The sequence below is a fragment of the Martes martes genome, assembly GCF_963455335.1.
Source record: "Martes martes genome assembly, chromosome: X".
NCBI lineage: Eukaryota > Metazoa > Chordata > Mammalia > Carnivora > Mustelidae > Martes > Martes martes.
The window spans coordinates 82981140-82999379 of NC_137897.1; the positions used below are offsets into that span (position 1 = coordinate 82981140).

The following is an 18240-nucleotide window of genomic DNA, read 5'->3' on the forward strand; positions in this document are numbered from 1 at the left end:
CCTTGTTCTAACCTGGTGGCTTGTGGGACCAGGGGGCTGGCGGGTGGGAGAAGAGTTTGGCCACAGTCTTCCTTCAGCATTTCACACACATTCTGCGCTCGCTCGCTCTCGCTCTCTCTCTCTCTTTTGCGCGCACACACACACGCCCGCTCGGGCCCCTATCGGCGTGTCTTCCTTCAAGATGACAGGGCGCTGGAGAAAAGGCTGCTGGAATCAGCTGGTAGGTACAGTAGTAACCCGAACCCCACCCACCCGCTGCCTTTGCTTGCTCAGGTTTCTCCGGTCACTCCAGCCAAGGGAGAAAACATGTAAACGCGCCTCCGCGGGAGGGGCTGGGGGAGCTGGGAGCCGCGGGGGCGGCGGAAGGTGAGCCCGGGAAGGTGGCCGAGCGCCCCTGCTGCCGGGGACCTTCCCAGTGGTCCCTCGGGGCGCCAGCTCCAGCCCTGTTTGCCCCCCACCCCCCTTTTCGTAGGGATCGCCTTTTTTTTTTTTTTTTTTCCTCTGCGGCGGCGGAAATGACAGTGTGGTGCTGCCGCGGTGTCATGGTGCTGCCCCTGGACTAAAGGGCGAAAACTCTTAAGTTTGGATCAGGAGACCCAGCTGCGGTAGCGTCGCGGCCGCCGTGCTGTCCCTGGCGGGGCGCGCGGGCGGGCGGGCGGATCCCGGCTGCTGCGCGGCGGCGGCGGCGAAGGCGGGCGGCGGCCTAGAGCGGCAGCGGCGGCGACGCGGCGGCCCCAGGAGCTGGCGCCGGAGCCCGAGCCAGCTCCCGGCGGAGGCAGGCGAGCGCCGGGCGCCCTCGGGCGCGCCGAGGAGATGGCTGGCACCCCAGAACGCTATGGGTAAAACGCGCCCCCTCGCCGCGGCCGCGGGAGCAGAGCGCCACTGCCCGCTCGAGGCACGGCCCGGGCTCCGGCTTCGGCTCTGGCCGCCTCTCAGGTGCCGCCGGGGCCCGGCGCGGGCCAAGGGCTCCGGGGCTCGGAGGGGCGGGGTGACGGGGCCCGCGAGGCTCGAGGTGGCGGCGGCGGCGGCGGGGCGGGGGCCGCGGGGGCCATCCCCGGCCTGGCCCGGGCGCCCGTCGCTGCCCTCTTGGGACAGAGTTTGCACGCCGGGGTGCGGGGCGGGGGCGGCCCGAGGCCTCCAGCGCCCCGACCGGCCCGGCGCAGGGCAGTGGGGCCGCTCCCCCGGCGCCGGGGCGCGAGTCTGGGAAAGGGCACCGCCGCCTTCCCACGCTCCGGCGGCCCGCAGCCTCCGCGGCCCGGGCGGCGCCCCTCTGCCGGCCCTCCGCCCCGCGGCGGCCGCTGCAGCAGCCGGGAGATGCTGCGGACACCCTGCCGGCGGGGAGGCCCGGAGAAACTTAATCCCTTTTCTGCCAGGGAAGCGATCCACCAGTCTCGATCTGGGTGGTTCCTTATTTCTGGCCTAGCTGTGAAAGCAGCCCGGTGGGGGAGAGGGAAAACTTACATTTGTCCGGAGGACAGACTGCGACTGAACAGGGCAGAGGTGGGGTTTTTCCATTCCTGGCTCGTAAGAATTAAGTAAATCACGGCGGAGTGGATTTACAGAAACATTTTTAGTGACGATAAGGTTTAGGTTACTTAGTACTTTGTAGAGCGTTATTTCTTGGAGGCGTTGTTGTTGTTGTTGTTGTTGTGTGTGTGTTTTGGTTTCGCAGAGCAGGAAATTGGGATCCTGGTGTCCTTAGTTTCTTCACTTTCTCTCTTGCACACTCCCCTACCCGCCTTCGCGCTCAGCTCACTTGCCTTCTTCCTGAGTCACACACCTACCTGCCCACCCAGATGTCCCACCAGAACCCATCTGTCCCCTGTACTGCCCCCCACCAACCTGTGCACTCCGCCTGCCGCCCAGCCCTGCAGCCTCTTGCTTCTCAACCCGTTTGCCTTTTTGACGATTTCTGAGTGTGGGGCGAGTGGATAGTGATGATTGCGTGTCGGTGAGGAGGAGCCCTATACAGGAATATATGGAGACTGTGTAAATAGACAAGTAATGTGTGTGGGTTGATTCCTGGGGTTCTGGAGTTGGGCCCTAAAGGACTGCCTTTAACCTTATTCTGTTCCCTCCCAGTACTCTAATCACTTCTCTGGCCATGTTCCAATAGAAGGGGAATGCGGAATAGGGAGCTTCCCTCCCCTCCTTCTGGCTTAACCCCAGCTGATTACCCCAACCCTCAGGTCCCCCTTTTCACCCCTTCCCACTCATACTAATTACCCTAAGGGGGAGACAGTCTTGGCTATTTTTATATATTCCTGCCCAATCAATTAACTTAATACAGATATATAATGTGAATTAGATTTTTCCTGATTGTTCCTCACAACTTGATTTATGTGGTTAAAATACAGGTTTAGAAGTCAGGATGATAAGAGAGTTTATCCCAAATCCGATGTTACATTGGCTTTATGGCCTTAGGACATCCCTATGACCTTTCTTTCATAGTTGATGCACTTGTGTAAAAGGCATAATATTGTGTGCTGGGTATTGTGAGTCTTGGCTTGGTCCTTTGAAGATGAAAGTGTTCTATAAACCCTCAGCATTACGCTTTTCAAATAAAGTACTTCATTTACCTTTTATTGGGATAATACATTGACTGGGTGTAAGGAGGAACCCGAGTTTACTGGAAAACTTAACTTTCCATTATTAGCCCCCCTGGGAGCCCAATCTGTCACCGTACTCAGGACTCCTTTTTTGTTGCCGTTGCTCCTAATGCCTGTACAACTGAATGAAAACATGCATAAAACTAGGCATGCAGAGTAATGGTGATTATTTTAAGTTGAGGCTTGAATCATATCTAATGTACTCTAACCTAACAGTCTGAGTCAGACTCATTTGAAAACATAACCTCACCCATTTTTAGCTTATATGGGGGCAGTTAGTTAATTTCTACTGAAAAGCAGCGTAAATAATTTTAGGCATGGCAATATTAGCATGATTAGCATCTAGCAACGTGAGTCAACAATATTTATTAAGCACCTACAACGTGCAGAGTTCCCTGCTGTGTGGGCTGAGGCCCCAGTCTTGGCCTATAATTTTGGTCCTCCTGCTTATTTGAGGCCTGCTTCCTTACTTGCAGCTCCAGGAGTAGGACAGGGAGGAGCAAGGCAGGGGGAGAGGCTAGGGACATGAAGGGGCAATTGTTTCCCTCCCTCTTTCATGACCACTAGACTTCTCATCTAGCATGTTCTACCTTGCAAGGCCACCCCTGGGAAGCACTGCCACAAATCAGGGTGACTGGGTTGCTTCATGAATATATCATCTGAACAGTGCAAATTGATTTAGATGAAATTGGTTTAGTTAATCCCTCCTCTAAGTGCAGGGCAACTTGCTCCAACTTGCAGATCCTAAAGCCAGTGGAGTCTCATAATTGCATCCAAAAATTGCTCTGGGTAGTGCGCCCGTCTGTTCCCTCATCCCTCCTCCCATAAAACCTGCTGACGCCATGACAGTTGAGAAGAAAACTGCAGAAGGAGTAGGTCTTTACCACTCAGCAAACCTCATTGGCTTGGTGAAGAGGAGAGAATGTCCTCTTCGCACTCTGTCTCTTAGCACTCAGATTCTTTCTTTCCCAGCCAGGGCACAGAGCCCTAAACAGGATGTGAGGGCAGGGCTGAGGCACAGAATGTGTCTTGAATGGCCATTTCCAGAGGCACCTGCTTGGCCTCTTGCGTGTCTGTCATCTAGTCTTTATGGATCTTGGCAACTCCCTAGCTGTTAGGTTATGTGACTCCGCTGCTAGAAGAGGCCAGGGGGTGCGCCATTTCCATTTAGCGCTTGTTTGTTTGTTTTGGTCTTCTGTGCAAAGGGGAAAACGAGGCACTGTGTTTGTGAAACACCTCCTTACTTCAGCTGGCGATCTTGACTTAGAGCATTGCATCGTCAAAATAGGATGTGGAACGGGTCGATCCTGGATATACGACTGTTCAGGAGAGTTGCCCGTTGTCCAAATTTTGATGACTGCAACACTGGTACCCAGGTGGCATTACTGTAAACTCTGTACTTCAGGTCTCTCAAAAACCACTGGGTTCATCACCGTGCAGTGTAGAGCAGAGACTAGAAAAGTATTTCTCAGCTGGCACAATGGATCACGCTAACAAGTGAGAAGACCGGATGAGTGGTGTTGTGACCAGAAATTCCAGCTCCTGTTATCCTCCCTGTGCAGACTGCTTGCTGGTCCCCTTTTCATTTCCCCTCTCTCCCAAGGATCGATATGTTTTTCCATTTCCATGAATGAAAACTCTGCTCAAAGTCTTCTGTCGGCCCCAGAGGTCAGTGGCTTTTCCCACCGTTTCTCTTTTTCCATCTTTCCCTTCTCCATGACCATAGGCAGACATAATCTTGTCGATAGTCCATCTCTCAGCTCCTGCATTTCCCTTAGAAATCCCGTGAGCTGCTCAGGCTGTTAGATGGGTTACAGTGTGGGTGGTGGAGGGGTTTTGAGCAATGTTCCAACACCCCGCCACTCCCTTCTTCACGCGGGGTTCACCTGAGTGCACGCTAGGGTGTTGGTTCAGTCTAAGTGGGTTAGCAAAGTATCATTAGTAAGACTTGTCCTACCTGGGTTCTTGTCTCCCCGCAGAGCTCTGACTGCTTGACCTCGGGTTTTGTCTCAGCCTCTTTCCTGCAGGTCAGACTCCTCTGGTTGATTAACAGCGTCTCCAGTCTTTGGATCTTTTCTCTAATAGAGACCAAATGATCTGATAACAAACTCATTATGTAAACTCAAATCCTCCTGAAACCAAAAATCGCAGGATTTACAATTCGCCTGGTTAGGAGCATAACGTCTGGCCCCGGAGACGATGCTAATGTAGGATGGTGACGTGTGTGAATGTATACAGCCTAGAGATAGAAAAGTGGTTTACGGTCCAGAATCCTCAATTGCTTTGTCTATAGCCCTTTGTTTGGTGTTGCTAGGCTCCATGTGATTCCCCAGGGAGCAGAAGCTTGATTTCAAATAGGCTTCTGTTCTCTGTCCCTTGTCTCTGACCTGAACTTGGGGTGCTCTCAGCCTAACATTCAACAGTATGCCCTACATACATATATTGCCAGTTTTATTCTGTAGGAGTGGGGAGGGCTGCCCGTGCAGGTGTGTCCCTGAACATTTAAACATTTACAAACATTGCTCAGGGTAAGAGAGCTTGGGAAAAGCAGTCCTAGAACAGATGGAAAGCTGGACTGCTAACATGAGGTAGATTAAGTTGGTTCTCCATTTGTTCAACGTTGTGACTGCTGGTGTGTTCTGCATGAAGATAAAGGTGTTATGAATTGTACTTAGGATTCCTGTCAGTTTTCCTGGGTTACCTTGGCAAATCCTCCTCTTGGTTCCTGAGATTAGTCTTTTGCCTTTGTAGCCAACGTAGGACTTTCAATTCTGCTATTGTGATATTCACTGTAATGTTTATGGTGACTCTATTATATAAAATGGCCAATGGTTGGCTTTAGGAGCTAATTATTGTAAAGAAAACATCATTAAATCCACATGCTATAAAATATTAAGTAGGCTTTAATGATCTTTTAGACAGAAACTGGCACTGATGCTCTCTGTCAGTCAGTCATCAACCTCCAGTTCTCAGCTCTCCTTGTGCGTGATAAAAGCTGAAAAGAAGAGAGACAGTTCTTCTCTTTGGGGGGATTCCAGTCTAACAGGGGAGACATATGAGCATAAGAAAGACCACAGACACATGGTCCTCCAGAAAACTTGCGGGGCAGTGTGACTGTTCTCCATCATACCAACCGCATGTTTGGGAACAAATTTCCAAACGTTTGGGAACGAATTTCCAAACATTTGCTGCTTTCCTCAATAACTCGTTTTGTATCTGTCCGTCTGTGAGTGAATGATGAGAATGTCTCCCTATTTGTAAAGCAAGTTAATAATTTTATTTTCATGTGCTCCTCATAAGAGCCTGTGAGCTGGGGTAGGGCCAGTGTTTTTCAATCTACAGATAAGGAGGCTGTGGCCCAGACACTTTAAATGTATTACCTGGGATCACTCAGCTAATTCAGCTTAGAGTCAGGCTATAACCAGGCCCTGTTTTTTTTTTTAAAGATTTTATTTATTTATTTGACACAGAGATCACAAGTAGGCAGAGAGGCAGGCAGAGAGAGAGAGGGGGAAGCAGGCTCCCTGCTGAGCAGAGACCCCCCCCCTATGTGGGACTCGATCCCAGAACCCTGGGATCATGACCTGAGCTGAAGGCAGCAGCTTAACCCACTGAGCCACCCAGGCGCCCCTAACCAGGCCCTGTTTTGAGGATCAAGTGAGATAATGGCTTTGGAACCATTTTGAAACTATCACATGGTACACAAATGTAAGATGGCTATTATTAGTTATGCTTACTGACCACCTAGCCTCTTCTTTCCTGGGTTTCTGTTTTTAGTCTGTGTCCTTTTAGGGTGAGAATTCTATGCATTGGTTGCCTTTTGTGATCCCAAATGATCTCCCCCCCCCCCCCAGCTTCGGGGGGGGGAGTTCCTTTCCTACTAAGAGCATTCCAGGATTTGGTTGTCTTCCTTTTCAGTTCCAAAAGGTGTTCTCGTTAGTTTGTACCCCCCCCACCCCTGTACTCCTCTCCCCCTCTGTTGTCCTCTAGGAACACCCATTATATGTTCCTTGAGGTATAACAGGCAAAACCAGCTGCTGTCCTTCAGCATCTTGGTGTAGCCACAGGAAAGTAAAGCGTTTTGTTCCTTTCACGATGATGCCCTTCACTGGTCAGCCTTTCTTGTCACACCAATAAATAAGATTTGTGTTTTGAGCAGCTAGTTTTCAATAAAGCCTCCGTGTCTTTCCTATGTGGGGACAGAGAGCAGGAGCTCTGTAATAATCGAATATCAAAACTGGAAAGCATCTTAAAGAGATCGTGTGGTGATTCTAGTTCAACTTGTATGGCATTTACAGTTAGGGAAACATCAGATTAAGCTGGGACTCATTCTCTCATCCCCCAAGGCGGGGAGATGGGTTTGTAGTGTTTTAAGGAAAAGCTCATGGGACATTCATGTTAATATCCTGAAGAATGTTTATTTTCCATTAATTTGTTTTTAAAACAAGTCCTGCAGCTCAGCTCAATTCTCATTCTACAGCCCAGAGGTCAAGCTTGGTTTCACACTCTTGGGTTTTTCTGTGAAGAAGAAGGGGATGTGCGTTTGTGGGGTGGGAGGGAATCATGGCTCCTTAGGGAGGTAGTGAGAGCCCAGGGCCACGCTCTGCAGACCTGGGAGATGAAAACTAGACCAAATCTAAACTGCTGAAGTACAGGAGCATTTAATTATGTTCAAATAACATTTGAAATAATAGAATTCTGGCAAGTGCAGATCACAGCCTTTCTCGGTGATCGGAGTTGACGGCATGCTGGATTTGGAGGGCATGCCGAAATCAATCTTTCATTTTGTAGATGTAGAATGCATTATTTTTATCTTAACCACCTGCATGGAAGCTCCTCTTTTGTATTTCCACTCACTCACTCTCTCACTCACACAGCCTTCTGATACCTTCTTATCGTTCTGTCTCATCAACCTCTGTTTTTTAGGGGTCTCCACCTGAAGGGGGTGCAAAGTGAAAATAAGGCAGGCAAAAACAGTTATAAAGTCCAGCAAGGGCAAATGCATAAACATACTAAATGATAGAGAAGGGAACAAATCAGTGTCTTTGGATGTGGGCATTTGTTTCTTAACATGGCAATTGGTCTGCCCTCCCAGGCGTTTCATCAGTGCATTTTTGTGACAAACCATAGTGTTTTCTGGCAAAAGCTTCCTGATTACCTGTTATCGGGTGGCACTCTATCGGGTTCACATCGTGTCTTTATCTTTAGCACACTCTAATTCTGCAGAGATCAGTGATTCACAGACTTCTGGAAGTTGCGACACTTTGCCACTGTTTCATTTTTGTTATACTTCTTCCCTCTGTCTTTCCTAAAAGTATTTAGTGATATAGGAGTCAGGTTTTTTTTTTTAAGGAGTTTTGTGGTTTTTATTTTATTTCACTTTTAGAGATTTTATTTGTTTTAGAGAGAGAGAGAGAGAGAGAGAGAGTTCAAGGGAAGGGGCAGAGGGAGAGGGAGAGAGAGAGAATCCCAAGCAGACTCTGCACCTAGAGCGGAGCCCGACCAGGGGCTGGAGCCCAGGACCCTGAGATCATGACCCAAGCTGAAACCAAGAGTCAGATGCCCAACTGATTGAGCCACCCAGGCACGCTTTGTGGTTTTTAAATGAATACAAATTGGCAACTGAGAACTTTCTGACAACCATTGATCATTAGAGGTATTCTAGGGTGTTGGAAAACCTAGACAGGGACTCACTGACCTAGAAAAACAATAGAAAGAAGTAATCCAGTAGGGTTTAGAGTGACAACATAGTTATATAGATGGCAGTGTAGTATAGTGGTGAACTGTTTACACTCCAGGGTCAGACCTGGGTTTGAGTCTTTTTTTAAAAATTCAGATGTAATTCATGTATCATAATATTCACTGTTTTAAATTGTACAATTTGGTGAATTTTAGTATATTCACAAAGCTGTGCAACAATCACACTGATTCCTGAACATTTTCTTTGTCATCCCCCAAAGAAACTCTGTACCCATTAGCAGTCACCACCTTTCCCTCCTTATCCCCAACCCTTGGCAACCACTAATCTACTTTCTGTTCTTATGGTTTTGCCTATTCTGAGCATTTCATATTAAAAGAATCATACAACTTTTGGCCTTCTGTGACTGGCTCCTTCCATGTTGTGGTATGGATCAGTACTTTATTAGTTTCTCTTGATGAATAATATTCCATTGGATGGATGTACCATATTTGTTTATCCATTCATCAGTTGACAGACATTTGGGTTATTCTTACCATTTGGCTATTATGAATGATGCTGCTATGAACATCTGTGTACAAGTTTTTGAGTGAGCACATCTTCAGTTCTTCTGGATCATATGCTAACTGCACATTTAACCATCCGAGGAATTGCCAAGCTATTTCCTAAAGCAAATGCACCATGTTACATTCCCACCAGCAATGTCTGAGGGTTCCAGTTTATCCAAATCCTGGCTGATATTTGCTATTTTTTAAAATTACAGTCATCCTAGTGGGTGTGAAGTAGTAATATAGCCATCCCAGTGAGTACGAAGTGGTATTTCAGGGTGGTTTTGATTTGGCTTTCCTTAATGGCTAATGATATTGTGTATCTTTTCATATGCTTACTGATCCTTTATTTGTATATCATCTTTGGAGAAATGTCTCTTCAGATCCTTTGCCCATTTTTGGGGGGGTCTTTTTTACTGTGGAGTTTTAAGAGTTCTGTGTATTTCTAGATACTGGACCCGTATCACATCTGTGACTTGAAATTATTTTTTCCCATACCCATTTTGTGAGTAGTCTTTTCACTTTCTTGATGTCATTTACAGCACAGAAATTTTAAATTTTGATAAAGTCCAGTTTATCTATTTTTTTCTTTGGTTGCTTGTGCATTTAGTGTAATGTAAGAAACCCTTGCCTACAGGCACCTGGGTGGCTCAGTCGTTAAGTCTGCCTTTGGCTTGGGTCATGATCCCAGGGTCCTGGGATCAAGCCCTGCATCGGGTTCCCTGCTCATCAGGAAGCTTGCTTTTCCCTACCCCACTCCCCCTGCTTGTGTTCTTTTAAAAAAAGGAAAAGAAACCCTTGTCTAATCTAAGTTCACAAAGATTTACACCTATGTTCCCTTCCAAGATTTTGTAGTTTTTGCACTTTCACTTAAGTCGTTGATTTATTATGAGACAATTTTTTGTATATGGTGTGTGGGGGGTGTCTAACTTCATCACCTTTTTCTTTCTTTCTTTTTTTTTTTACATGTAGATATGCAGTTGTAATACCATTTGTTGAAAAGATTGTTCTTTCCTCACTGAGTGGACTTGGAATCCTTGTCAAAACTTACTTGCCCATAAACATATGTGTGTATCAGTTTATTTCTGGACTCTCAGTCTTATTCTGGGTTTGAATCTTAGCCCTGCTACTTGCAAATAAATGTGATCTGGGACAAGTTATTATTATTTTGGGGGGGTAATTATACTACCTACCTTTTAGAGGGTCGTTGTGAAAATGAAGTGAGATAATGCCCGTAAAGGGTATTATTTAGGGCCTGGCACAGAGTACATGTCAGATAAATTTGAAGGGGGAAATGTGCTTCAATAATCAGGGAAGTAGTGTAAAAGGGAAATAGTTGAAAGGATGTTGAAATATTAAGAGTGGCCAGAACAAGGTGGCCTCATAAATGAGAGATGAGATGAACAGATGTTTGAAGAAGTTGAAAAAAAATATTCAGTTCCCCAGTCTCGGCTACCGCCATTGCTAGATGATGATGAAACAGAACAGAATAGAAATAGTATAGAAAAGTTACTTACCATGAGCAACAGATTGTAACCATCGTATATTATTCTTTATAGAGCTGAAATCAGTTAAGGTGGATTATTTCAGAGCACTGGTGTTTGACTTTTTTCTGTCAAGGACTCTTCTGAGAACATTTTGAATGCTGTGGACAACCCTCTTCCCATGAGAATGCATATATGACAAACACACGACATTCTTCAGACAGTTCTAGGAGGTTCAGAAATCCCTGGTTAAAAGTCCTATCTTGACCTTATTCGAGGCAATGCTGACCCATAGCAAACTTTGCCAATCTTAATTTCATAGCGAGGTTCAAGTGTCCCACTTACTGCAGAACAGTATTTCCGAGTTTCAGGGAAACTCGGAGAGCTTTTCCTCTTGTACGGAAGAATTTGTATGGCGCCCTCCTAAGATTTAGAAGAGTACCACAAATGCTCTAATTGTTTTTCTACAGGTTTCAGCACGTAGAGGTCTTTCAGCAACGCTCCTGACCATGTCATTTTGGAGGGAAGCCTTCCTCAGCTCTCCCAGGTAGCTCCCAACACAGACATTGAAGAATGCAGACTTCTAGTTCTGGAAGAGAGAGTAAATAAATGCAGTGTGAGGTGGAGTTGGGCCTAGAAGAAAAAGAGGATTCTGGAAGGGACTCGGAATGAGAGGAGGTTTCAGAGAAACTCAGGAGGACACAGAGAGACAAAAATAGAAGCAGAGACATGCTGTTTAGAAACCCACTTGCAAATAGTCAAGATGAACTTCAGTGAAGGAGGTAAGATGGTTGAAAGAAAGGTTTAGGGGAAAGAGCACAGGCGCTGGCATCAGACTGACCCAGTGTGCTGGGTATGTATGTTCCTGGTTGATTTACTTAGCAATCCTGAGCCCCAGTTTCCTAACTGTAATATGGGTATGGTAGTTCCTTCCTCACAGGCTTCCTGACAGAATTTATTGAAGTGATGTGTGTAAAAGGCTTAACAGTACTCAGAATACCGGAGGTGCTCAATAAATGCTAGGTCCCTTCTTCCGACTTCTACTTTAAGGGATCCTTTGTTTAATAATTACTGAATACCTATGTATGTCTGAGGCACCATGCTCAGAATAAAAATATGAAATAGTTGATGCCCTCAAGGAGCAGGGAGAGTTAGCTGGAGACACAGATCTGTAAAGGAAATAAAACAGAATGTTCTGGAAACCATCAGTGGCTGTGGCGATAAATATGTCAATGCGCGAACTCCTAGGTTTGTAGGCATGGATGGTGATATTCACCTGATAGGGAAGACTGGAAGAAGAGCAGGTGTTTGGGGTTTTTGTGGTGGGGATGGGGGGGCGGTGGTTGGAGGCGTGGCGTAAATAACAAGTCCATTTACGGACATGTTGAATTTGAGCAGCGGAGCTATCAAAGGGTATATTCCTGCCTGGATCAAAAGTTGGAATCCATCATCTCCAGAGTCTCTTCCAATTTTAGGATTCTGTGATATATGCACATTGTAATTGTTTTACCTTTTCCTCTCTATAGGCGCGTGCTGGTAGAGACTATAAGCCACATATGGCCAGCCAACAATTTAGAAGCACTTGTAAATCATAAACTAAGACTGACCACGCGTCTCATGTTTGAACGAAAGTGGTCATACAAACGTCTGAACTTACCAAACCGAGAGTGGCCGTTTTACAAAAAAAGACTCTTTACTTTTATAGCCCGCTTTCCTATAGATTTCCATTAGATAGCTAGTTAGTTTAGTGCACGCTTAAAGGTTTGATTTAGAAACAGCTTTTAAAGATGCATCTGTTATACTTAGTGGCAGAATCGAAATTTTAGGCCTTGGTGAGGGTCTCCAATGATAGTGAGCTGATGAACAAAAGTTATTCAAAAGCCAAAGACGGCTTTTTCTCTTTTCTATAAATAGGATTAACATTTTCTGTTGATAAGACATATTTTTCCTCAGTTAGGTCTAGCTTAGAACATTTCTGTGTGTTAATTTTAATTAACGGAGGACCCCTGGCAGTATCTATTATGTTCAGCTCAGGAATGTCTGCGGAAGAAGAGAGAGATTGACCAAGAGATTAGTTTCATGTTAATCGGGTGACTTCTTTTACTCTCTGATGGCACCTACCGAAATGAAAGTTACCAGATCTGAAAATTTCTGGCCCCTCGCCTTGCTAACTTGTATCTGGGTGTTGGTTTGCATCTCATTACGTTTTAGGATGTCTGAAAACACACATGGGGAGGTGCACTTTGTAGCAGGCCTGTGCCCGCTCAGTGGGTGTGTACTAATAAAACCCAGCCGAAACCACAAGATAATGCATCTTCATTATTGATCTGCAGCTACTGATGAGTAAGTTGCAAAGTCACAGTCCCTTCTCACTGAGCTTGACGAGGTGAAAAGCTTGCTTGACATAAAATACAGAACGGTACTGGAAAATGGGGATGGAGAATTTCGCAGGGCCTCAGGCTCATCATAGTCCAGGACCAGAGATGCCAGTGGATGATATGTGAGGGATGGCCCCGCGCCGGTATTGTGAGCTGGAAAGTAGTCTTAACCAGTCAACCACGATTCAGAGGTGGCCACATGGTTCTGTTTATGAGCACAGGAGCCTAAACTCGGGCATTTGTTGAAAGCAAGGCTTGAAGCAGGGGGCAAAAGGCTTTTTGATTAATTTCCAGCTGGCTTTCCTCTTGCTTCAGCGTTGCTTGGGGAATCCAGTGCGCCGAGTCTCCGCTGGTGAGCATGGAACCAACGCTCTATCCACGTTTCCTTTGGAGATGCTTAGTGACTCCTGCTTTGTATTCCTTGCAGGTGAAAGCCCAGCCTCTGTGGTTCTTAATGCCCCAGCAGGATTATTTTCACTAAAGATGGAAACACTGGAGTCTGAATTGACCTGTCCAATCTGCCTGGAGTTGTTCGAGGACCCCCTGCTGCTCCCCTGTGCCCACAGCCTCTGCTTCAGCTGTGCCCACCGCATCCTGGTCTCGAGCTGCAGCTCTGGTGAATCCATTGAACCCATTACTGCTTTCCAGTGTCCTACGTGCAGGTATGTTATCTCGCTGAACCACCGGGGCCTGGATGGCCTCAAGAGGAATGTGACTTTGCAGAACATCATCGATCGCTTCCAGAAGGCTTCCGTCAGTGGGCCCAATTCCCCAAGTGAGAGCCGCCGGGAGAGGACTTATAGGCCCAGCACGGCCATGTCTAGTGAGCGAATTGCTTGCCAGTTCTGCGAGCAGGACCCGCCAAGGGATGCAGTGAAAACATGCATCACCTGTGAGGTCTCCTACTGTGACCGTTGCCTGCGGGCCACACACCCCAACAAGAAACCTTTCACCAGCCACCGCCTGGTGGAACCAGTGCCCGACACGCATCTCCGAGGGATCACCTGCCTGGACCATGAGAATGAGAAAGTGAACATGTATTGTGTGTCCGATGACCAATTGATTTGTGCCTTATGCAAACTGGTGGGACGTCACCGAGACCATCAGGTCGCGTCCCTGAGTGACCGATTTGAGAAACTCAAGGTAAGGGATCTGGGAAATATCCCTTACACAGCTTGGTCTCTTTTATACGTAGCCGTACAGTTAGCGAGTTCCCTAACAAAGCTAGGGCCACCTTGCCTAGGTGACAAGTCCATTAACTCCCAAGGTGCTCTCGTGAGGAATAGCCTACCCACTTGCAAGCTCTCACTGGAACCTGTTTCATCAGTTGCGTAAACCTGCTTTCATTCCTTCACCTCTGGCCAGTTCTGGTCTGGATGAGTTAAGCCCTTGGCCCCGGGTGCCACTCCAGTAGCCCATCCAGGGAAACGAGTCCCTCTCTCCTCTGTCAGTGACATATCACACATTACATATCTTTGTCATGATCTTTCCACCTCTTCTTTTAAGTATGTGAGTACCTGTGTAGGTGTACTATAATTAGCATATGTGCTGATATGCACGGCTATGGGGAGAGCAATGGGAAAGCTGGGCGTGTCTCTGTGGAGGTGTCTGAGTGTGTCTCTACGTAGGCGGGAGATTTGTGTGGAGGACAGTAGCGTCTGTGTTAGCCCACTCCATACGCTAAAGAAACAAAGTCCTGGCATTGGCTGCCTGCTACTAATTGCCCTCAAGCCCTTAACGTGGGGCTCATTCTAAGCCTGCCTTAAAAAACCAAACCAAACCAAAAACAAAACAAAACAAAACAAAACAAAAAACAAACAAACAAACCCAGAGAACAGCAGACCAAAAATTAAAAAAAGGAATTTTAGTTTACCAGAAGTCAGGAGGGATAATCCAATGTCTGAACTAAAACTTTTTAAGCCGAAGGCAATAAATCTTGAATCCAGTATCCGATTTTGTGCCTGTGCTCGTTTTTGTGGGTTGCAGACTGAAGCCTTTGGTCGCAGTCCCTGCCTTGAAAGTTCCCAGTCTTTCATTTGTGTTCCGTGGACAGAGTTTTCCGAAGTTGTCATGCCACATAGTATTTATGCACACGACTAAGTGCCTATTTTATAAAACCGTATTGCCTCACGTTGATGTTAACAAATGTCAGCTCCGGCAAATTGTTTTCTTCCCGTTGCCTGCCCGCTGTGTGGCTTAACTGCTCTTACAAAGGGAGCTATTTAGCAGAAATTCCAGGAAAAATAAAATGTTTAAATGACTAACAAGATGACCACCCCCAAACAGGGACTGGATATAGAAGCCAAGCTGGAAGGAAGACCCAGATAGGATGGAAGGAGGGCAAGAAGGAAGCGGGGATTTTGCTTTTGCCGTGCCCTGAACAAGTCCTGTTAACTTACCTAAAAGTTTCGTGGGGTTGGCGATGGTAGCAATACTCTGAATAGGATATAGTTTCCTTTCCCGTAACTTGTTGCAAGCAATATTGAGAAGTAGTCACGCTGACAATGGTTTGTGCCTTCTTCGATTTTTATTTATACCTAATATTTACAAATTTGTATGAAATTCAGCATTTATCTGTGGATTTCACTCAAGGTGATATTCTCATTCCCTTCAAAACTATAGCGAGGAATAAGCTCATTGATTTCAGTTCTTAGAGACCTAAGACGCTAGGCCCTGCACTTGTTCTAGCTGAAGCCTCACACTGTAACGTGGTATAAACTAAGACCTGGCGAGGTTAAGTGATTCGGTCAGAGTCACAGAATTGGAATGGGAACTCGGCTTCTAGACCCCACGTTAAGGATCCTTTCTGCTGTGGCCTGCCGCCGCTTAGTTTTGGACCTAAGTTTTGCCCATGAAATGTGATTTGCAACTTAACTTTATGCTCTGGCAATTGTACATTTCATGGGTCACTGATAAACGATTAACAGCATCAAGGAGAGGACATACTGTAGAAACGTACAGCTTCATAATGGCAAGAGGTGGGGGTGGGGCTGCAGGAAGGGGGGGGATACGGAGAGGATGGAGCAGTCTCTGCCAAATATTTGCAGGTGTTGGAACTATAATAAGGCATTGGCCTTGAGAAACACTCCAAACAGAAAACTCTGTATCCATATGTACGATGGAGATAACAAAAGACTGGATAGAATAAGCCTGTATCTGCAGAACACCAGCTTTTTGAAAACATCCGAAAACACGAAAACACTGGATGATTGATTAGCTATTTGGCACCACACAGCCATAGCCCTAGTCTCCGGGGCTGGATGGAGCACAAAAGTATTTTACCAAAAGATACTTTGGTCTGTAACTAATCAGTAATCTTTGGAGAAAGAAAGGCCAGATATTTGAATTGTTCCCCTTTAATTTTTTTAGGAAACGTGCAGAAAATTCTGATTATAAATTAAGTGGAAACTTTTTTTTTTTTTGGCTCATTTTTGGACCGAGAGTGGAAACATATGAATCATTCCCAACCGCGTGGTTTGTTATGTTGTCTGGAACATCTTGGACTTTGGGGCGGGAGAGATGGGGCGGGAGAGAGTGTGTGTGAGTGTATGTGTGTGCGCGCGTGTGTGTGTTGGATGTGTGAGAATCACTTTGGTTTGGTTTCCAAATGTAAAGGCTATGAGTTCTCCACATGAAGCAGAGAGGAGGTCTGACTTTCAGTGTCTCTGTATTCTCATTTCGTTGGGTTCATTTTAATTTAAAAGCATTTAGGATTATCCCCTTAATCTGCCAGATTCTTCCCCAGGGAGAAAGGGGAAAACTGATTGTCAGAAGCTATGGGGGAGATGGCCTGGAGCTTACTCCAATGGCCCTGAGAGGAGCATGGCAGTCCTACAGGAGAAGGGGAAGGAGGATACTACATATACCTACGGGTTTTACTTTCTGACCAGTAAGTGAAATGGTGTTTATTTGTTCTTTTTGGTTCTGGAGCTTCCCCGTTGACCTTTATAACTACCCTTTCTGTACTAACCTCCCTGAGTAGGATTAGTGGTTTCTAGTATTTATTTGTTCAATAAAGAATAAACACAGTGGTATGTTATAAGATGAAAGGTCAGAATAACCAGAAGCCAGCCTGTCTTCTTAACATGTGCTCAAACTGGATGACAGGGTTTGGGATACTTACTATGTTTTATTGTCCTTATTTAGTTGCCCATTCTAACTACATGTCCTTCTGAAGGCCGCTAGTGGTTCAATTAATTCTTCAATTCCAAAGAATAATTTTCTTCACAGTAGAAAGGCCTATCAGAGTCATTATTTCCTCTGTCCCTTCTCTTTCTATGTGCTAGTCCCAATATATATTCTTTTTTTTTAAAGATTTTATTTATTTATTTGACAGAAAGAGATCACAAGTAGGCAGAGAGGCAGGCGGGGGGGGGGGGGGAGCAGGCTCCCTGCCTAGCAGAGAGCCCGATGCAGGGCTCGATCCCAGGACCCTGAGATCTGACCTGAGCCGAAAGCAGAGGCTTAACCTACTGAGCCACCCAGGCGCCCCGATCCCAATATGTATTCTTAACTTGTGATATTGTGCTACATTTCTATAAAATTGCTTCACATGTTAAAGAGTTTTCATTGGCCTACGAGTTTCTCTCCTTCAAAGAGATCGATACTGTTGCATTAATAAGTGTTGGCTTTGTAAAAAGAGGTCACATTTCAATGGTCTGTATTGATGACAGATCTCAACTCCACATTCTAAATCCTGTACGACTTGATTCGTGTGCTGCCCATCTGTCTCACCCCGCTACCACTCTCAGACATGCTACCTTCATCTGCCCAGACTAGCCTCCTAACCGTCTCCTAAACACACCATTCCTTCTTTTGGGTGACTCCTAAGTTTGACCTGTGCTCTTTTCTTGACCCGCTTAGGAGTCCTACCCATTCTTTAGTCCCCAGCTAAAACCCCATAAGGTCCACTCTAAAACACCCCAACTATCCCATGAATTCTTTGAGGCCAGGCACAATGTCTTTTATTTCTTCAGTATCCTCCTTCGTGCCTTGCATACACAGTATATGCTCAAGGCTTCCAAGTGAATGGAATCTTTATAACAGATCTGCGGGAAGTATACCACCAGCATCTATAACTTGCTTTAGCTCTCATCTTGTAAGATATCAATCTGTCTTGCCATTGTGACTACTTCAGAGGGCTGAAAAAAAAAATCTCCCATGGACTACTGATAATGTTAAAAAACTGAGTGCTTGCAAAAGTATGGCATGTCCTTATTTTAAGTGCCTGTTCATTTGGATTGCTAGATTTTCCAACTGCCTAACCCTATGGTGACATCTGTATAAATCAGATGCGATTATTATAATTCTCTTTGAGAGTGATGTCTTCACATTTCCATGCCCATAGCCTGCCAAAAATATAGCTGATGAAAACCAGAGGGAATAGAGGAATTTCCTGAAAGGAATAAACAAGCACATTTTCTTTTTTTCATTACATTTCCACAAATTCATTACTACAAATAATTCTTAAATGCAGTTACATTTACATATCAGGGATCTTGTTGTTATAAAATATTACTTGGC

The 18240-nt window shown here is 45.9% G+C and overlaps 1 protein-coding gene across 3 annotated transcripts in view; it reads left to right on the plus strand.

The window, feature by feature from the left end:
• The first annotated feature begins 291 nt into the window (after positions 1 to 291).
• MID2 (midline 2) overlaps positions 292 to 18240 on the plus strand; it is a 93132-nt gene continuing 75183 nt past the window's right edge. Inside the window, exons 1-2 of one of the 3 annotated variants that reach the window (XM_080831357.1) lie at positions 292 to 366; positions 13145 to 13860. In XM_080831357.1, coding sequence (XP_080687483.1) covers positions 13201 to 13860 — 660 coding nt within the window. In that variant the 5' untranslated portion in view covers positions 292 to 366; positions 13145 to 13200. Of the gene's footprint in view, positions 367 to 674; positions 840 to 13144; positions 13861 to 18240 lie in introns of those variants that run through there. The other 2 variants (XM_080831359.1, XM_080831358.1) reach the window with 2 other exon arrangements.